This window comes from Parasteatoda tepidariorum, chromosome 7 (genome assembly GCF_043381705.1).
Source record: "Parasteatoda tepidariorum isolate YZ-2023 chromosome 7, CAS_Ptep_4.0, whole genome shotgun sequence".
In the NCBI taxonomy this organism is placed as follows: domain Eukaryota; kingdom Metazoa; phylum Arthropoda; class Arachnida; order Araneae; family Theridiidae; genus Parasteatoda; species Parasteatoda tepidariorum.
Genome location: NC_092210.1, coordinates 29,560,486 through 29,566,338, shown reverse-complemented (window position 1 = coordinate 29,566,338; position 5,853 = coordinate 29,560,486). Strand labels below are relative to the sequence as shown.

The window sequence follows — 5,853 nt, the reverse complement described above, 5'->3', positions numbered from 1 at the left end:
CAACATTCATAAGTTGCCTTTCACCTTTTAAGTTTTACAAGGCAGCCGAAGCACCTTCGTTTTGACAACACGTTCGTTGTTAAAGCGGCTTCCTATATTTCGTGGATAGGATATCAGTTAGATCTCAGTAAATCAAATAATAAATATATCTAAGATGACATCACTTCATTTACTGAAAATTCATAAATGATCAATCAGTTGCACATGCAACCAATAGGAATACGTTCCTGTTAGGATAAGAATACGAATCGTCTAATTAGGATTAGTGGAAGTGAATATCGATTGAATGATAGTGGAACACTGATCTAGTTAAGCCTCTAACTTGGACATTAGTATTTAAAAAAGAGCCTTTTAGTTGCTAGTAACTTCAGCCCTGAATCTAACTCGCTATGATTTAAATTTTGGTTGATAAAATTATTAAAATCTGTCAAAAAACTAAACCTATTTTTATACTTCATTACCTCTTTAACTAGGTTTTTATTATTTTATGTTTTTGTAAATATATAAAAAAAAAATCGAGTTTTTAATTGGTTTACATTTTGAAACGTAATATCGAGAAAATATATTTAGCTTATGAGGAGAATAGAGCACTACCTAATCCGTACTTAGAAACCATCAGTCTTTTTTAAAGCATTCGACGAATATTTCGAATAATTCAAACTGTTAATTTTGGAAAAGTTAAAGTGCTGAATAATATACAACTAAACTTATTTTGGAAAATAAATGTCTAATACCACCTTCCTAAGAAATTCATAAAACTGAGAGGTAAAAAAGAATTTGGCGACAAAAATTTACAAGAAAACTTCTTTGATAATAAAAAATTTAGAAAATAAATACCCTTTATCTTCAACAAATTGTTATCGAATAAATAACCGTTATCACCATTTATATCTGAAGTAAAATGTATTGCTTTAAAACAATGAATCTTTCTGGTTCTAATTGTAAAGCTATTTTTCATTAAAAGCGCAACATAAAAATTTTATTTATTATTATATTCATGTTGAGAGCAAAAAAAAAATATATTGTTTTAAATAATATTCCACATTAGTGGAGCAAATATGAAAAACACAGTTGTTGTTGATTAAAGTATAAATGTCAAAATAAGTAAGTTGTGAAATATTATGTGCTTATGCGCAGCCTATTTTTTTTTCCTATTTAAAGATGGTAACGAGAAGAGTTTTGGTGGTTGCCATGGTAAGTTTAGAATGTAAATAATAGTTTTGAGAGAGTTTTAAGATTTGTCTTTTGAATTTTCGGCGATTCTGTAATTTTGTTGTAAATAAATCTTCCTTTTTATAATAAACGTAATAGTAGAGGTTTCTTGATTATTTGATTCGAAGTCTTTCTTTGAGGTCATCTTTTATTTTGGGTATTTTTTGACATATGGCGTCCGCGACAGGACTTTGAATTTCTGCTGAGATTTTAGAAAACGACTATTACTGAATCTGAGTGAAAATGGAAGTATTGAAACAAGTGAGAACACAGCATCGTAGATTGTTTACTCAGTCATGCAATGATTTTGCAAAAATTGAGACTGAAATGAACGATGAAGAGAAATTGTTGAAATTAAGAATCATATCAGAAAAAGGTAAGCAATTACTTGTATCTGAAGAAAATGTAAGAACTGAGTTGTTTTCGGAAGTTCGAGATGAAAAAGAAATTGATAAGGAAATAGATGATTCCGAATCTTATATTGATAAAATTAGAGTTTTTGATATTAAATTGGAAAATTTACTTTATTCTATTTCTGAAAAACATAATATGTCCGTTACTAGCCATTTACTTGCTGGTCCGACTAATTTGCAGCATCCAAAGATTAAGCTTCCAGTCTTTGATGGAAATTTGAAAAACTGGCTCAGTTTTTGGTGCCAATTTGAGAAAATTGACAAAGATCCGAATATTGGAGACCATGATAAATTCCTTTATTTATCGCAATCCATGTTAAAAGGATCACCTGCTGATGAACTTTTAAGGAGTTTTCCTCCGAGTGGAGAGAGTTATAAAACTGCAATTAATCAACTTAAAACTCGGTATGGAAAGGAAGAATTGTTGATTCAAGTGTATGTGAGAGAGTTATTAGCTTTAGTATTACAGAAACAAAGCAAATCTGAGAAATCTCTGCGGAAACTTTATGATCAACTTGAATCAAAACTTCGATCATTAGAAGTGTTAGGAGTAACTAGAGAAAAATATGCTGCAATGTTGTTTCCTCTAATCGAGTCGTCAATTCCTGAGAAAACACTCAAAGCGTGGGAAAGATATCGGACTATAAATAAACGGTCAATTATTCATGTTGTTCCAAATGTTGAAGGAGCTGAACCAATTACCAAGACTGAGTTGGATACTTTGCTAGAGTTCTTAGAGGGTGAAGTAGAGGCTGAAGAGAGAGTGAACATGGCATTTCAATCCTTCGTGAGAGGTACAGATGATAGTGAGAAACGAAGAATTCCTACGAACGGTAGATTCCAGTTGAAACAAAAATTTGGTAAATCTGCACAAATACCTTCCACTTCTGAATTGCTTACTTCACCACATGAAAAGAGAAAGTGCCTTTTTTGTGAAAACCAGCACAATTCTTGGGATTGTGAATATGCAAAAAATTGGAGTTTGAATGATAGAGAAACGGCTGTTGCAAGATCACGTTGTTGTTTCTTATGCTTACGACCAGGGCACAGAGTAATAAATTGCAGACGGAAACCATGCTTTAATTGTGGTAAAAATCACAATATACTTCTTTGCAGAGGAGTTGCGGCCAGTAATGAAGTTCAAAACCCAGAGAGTAAGGCAACCGAAAGAGTCGTTGGCGATAACGTCTTAACTAGCCAGTCTCTTCATTCTGAAGTTTTATTACAGACTCTAGTCCTGCGCATAAGAAATGGAAATAAAGACAAACTTGTGAGAGCTATTATTGATACAGGTTCTGAGAGAACATATATTATGAGAGACGTAGTCAAATATTTGGGTATAGAGAAATGCGGAGAAATTAAGTTAGTACACAAGTTGTTTGGCGGTGTATCATCAGGTGAGAAGTATCATTCTCAATACAAAGTTACTTTAGCGAGTATGGATTACAGATTTAATTGCAAAGTACTTTGTTTAGATCAACCAGTGATTTGTGATTATATCAAACGCATCCCTAATGGTCCATGGATGAAAGAGTTGAATGACTATGGAATATGTGTGAATGATACTGAGTATAGTTCACTAGGAGTATCTAATGACGTCAAATTGTTACTTGGAGCTGATGTGGCCGGCAAGCTTTTCACAGGCAATGTAAAATGTTTGATTGAAGGTCCTGTTGCCGTTGAGTCACATCTAGGGTGGACTCTTATGGGGAAGATACCGAAAAATGATATTGCTGTGACGACAAATTCTTCTCTTTCATTGCTTTTAACTGAAGCATCAGTGAATCAACTGTGGTCATTGGATGTTTTGGGAATCACAGATCCATCTGCGAAGAAAGTGCAGGCAGAGTTGCAAAGAGCTACACAAGAGTACTTTTTGGAGACAATCAGACTAGATGTAGAAAACTGTTTTGTGGTTAGCATGCCTTGGCTGGAAGATCATCCTCCATTACCAACCAACTATGACCTGGCGTATAAAAGATTGAATTCGACTGTCAACCGCCTTAAATCGCAGTCGATTTATAAAGAGTATGAGCAAGTTTTTAATGAATGGATGGAGGAGGGAATAATAGAAGAAGTAAAGGATAATTGTGAGGAAAATGAACACTACCTACCTCATCGTGCAGTTATAAAACCGAATAGCACCACCAAAATTGGACCCGTATTTGATGCTTCAGCTAAGGCCGAAGGTTTTCCAAGTTTAAATGACTGCTTAGAGAAGGGTGAAAAGCTAATTGAATTGATACCAAGCATTTTGATGCGGTTTAGGACTGAGAGAATTGGTGTCGTTTCAGACATACGTAAAGCCTTCTTACAAATCGGACTTACTGAAACTGATAGAAATTACTTAAGATTTTTATGGCTTAGTGATACAAGCTTGAAGGTTTACAGGCATTGCAGGGTAGTATTTGGAGTAACCTGTAGCCCATTTTTGCTGTCCTCAACTATCAAATACCTCCTGATGAATGTTTTGAAAAAAATAAGGGAACAAAAGGCTACTTATCCTGAATATGTTGTACAAAAACTAATGAAAAGTTTTTATGCAGACAATTGTGTCACGAGTGTCAAGGATATAGAAGAATTGAATATGTTTGAAAGAGTTGCTACTGAAATAATGGCAAGTAGAAAATTCGATCTTAGAGGGTGGTAGTACACCGACTTAAGCGAGAAAAATTCACAGCCACCTACAAATGTTCTTGGTATGAGCTGGGATAAGAAATATGATACTCTTCAAGTGAGTACAGGTTGCATTAAAGAGCTTAACAGAGAGAAAGTAACGAAGAGAACCATCATGTCAGCTGCACATAGACTTTTTGACCCCTTGGGTATGATCTGTCCTGTAACGTTGATCCCAAAATTGCTTCTTCAGAGCATTTGGAAGTTGAAACTAAATTGGGATGATGATGTTGATGAAAACACCAGAAGAGAATTTGTAAAATGGATTGAAGGTGAATTGTATATTGAGAAAATTAATATTCCAAGGTATTTTGGACTAAGTGGAGCCAAGAAGTCTTCCATTCATTTCTTTTGCGATGCAAGTAAATTGGCCTATGCTGTGGTTGTTTACATTAGAGTGGAGTCTGAGAATAATGTACGAGTTCAATTACTACAGGCGAGAAGTAGAGTAGCCCCTACAGGAAAAGGAGAAATTACCATAGCACGCCTTGAACTTCTGGCAGCAACCATTGCATCTCGTCTTTCAATTTCAATTTTGTCTGAGGTATAACTCATGATGAAGTGTTTTTTTGGGCAGATTCCACAACTGTTTTGGCCTGGATCAAAAGAAGTGAACCATGGGCCATTTTTGCTTATAATCGAGTGCGTGAAATCAGAGAGCAGACTGATGTTAACACCTGGAGACATGTTCCTGTGACTATGAACCCAGCTGATTTGCCAAGTAGAGGATGTTCTGCACAACAACTTCTGCGATTGCAATGGTCAGAGGGTCCCAATTGGTTGCACTTACCTCAAGATTTTCGGCCTTCGTCTGAAGATGTCGTTAATGAGGAGGAAGTAAACTGTGAGAAAAGAAAAGGTGTCACAACCTCAATGATAAATTTTGAAGTGACAAAACTTTTGAGTTCGAATATTTCTGACTATCGAAAAATTGTACATACTATGGCATGGGTGAAGAGATTCCTTTTTAATAGCAAAAATGAAGAAAGAAGAAAAGGAGATCTTTCTGTTAAGGAATTAGAAGAAGCTGAGAAAACTACTGTATACTTAATACAGCAGGAGTCATTTACAGGAGTTTCAGATAAACGCCTTAAAACTCTAGATGTATTTATTGATGAGAAAGGAATCTATAGATTAAAAACAACTGTATATAAAAGAGATGATTTTGAAGAGTTTAGAACACCTGCTATTTTACCTGGAGAGAATTCTATAGTAAAACGTTTAGTACTGTTTGAACATAAGAAAAATGGACATGCTGGTGTTTCCTACACATTGAATTCTCTTAGAGAAAGATTTTGGCTGCTGTGTGGTAGAAGAACAGTAAAATCTGTATTGAGATCTTGCGTAGTCTGCAAGCGTTTTTCTGCCAAATCTGTAGATCCACCAACTGCATCACCACCAGCTGATAGAGTTCAAGATGCAGCTGTTTTCCAAGTAACGGGAGTGGACTTTGCTGGTCCTGTGATTTTGAAAGACAATTCAAAGGCCTGGATATGCATTTTTACCTGTGCCGTTTATAGAGCTACGCATCTTGAATTAGTCACATCACTAT

The 5,853-nt window shown here is 35.0% G+C and overlaps 1 protein-coding gene across 1 annotated transcript; it reads left to right on the top strand.

Moving 5' to 3' along the window:
- The first annotated feature begins 1,455 nt into the window (after positions 1-1,455).
- LOC122268977 (uncharacterized) lies at positions 1,456-4,275 on the top strand. The gene has a single exon (XM_043040117.2). It carries the CDS (start codon positions 1,456-1,458, stop codon positions 4,273-4,275), a length of 2,820 nt encoding a protein of 939 aa, XP_042896051.2.
- The last annotated feature ends 1,578 nt before the right edge of the window (positions 4,276-5,853 follow it).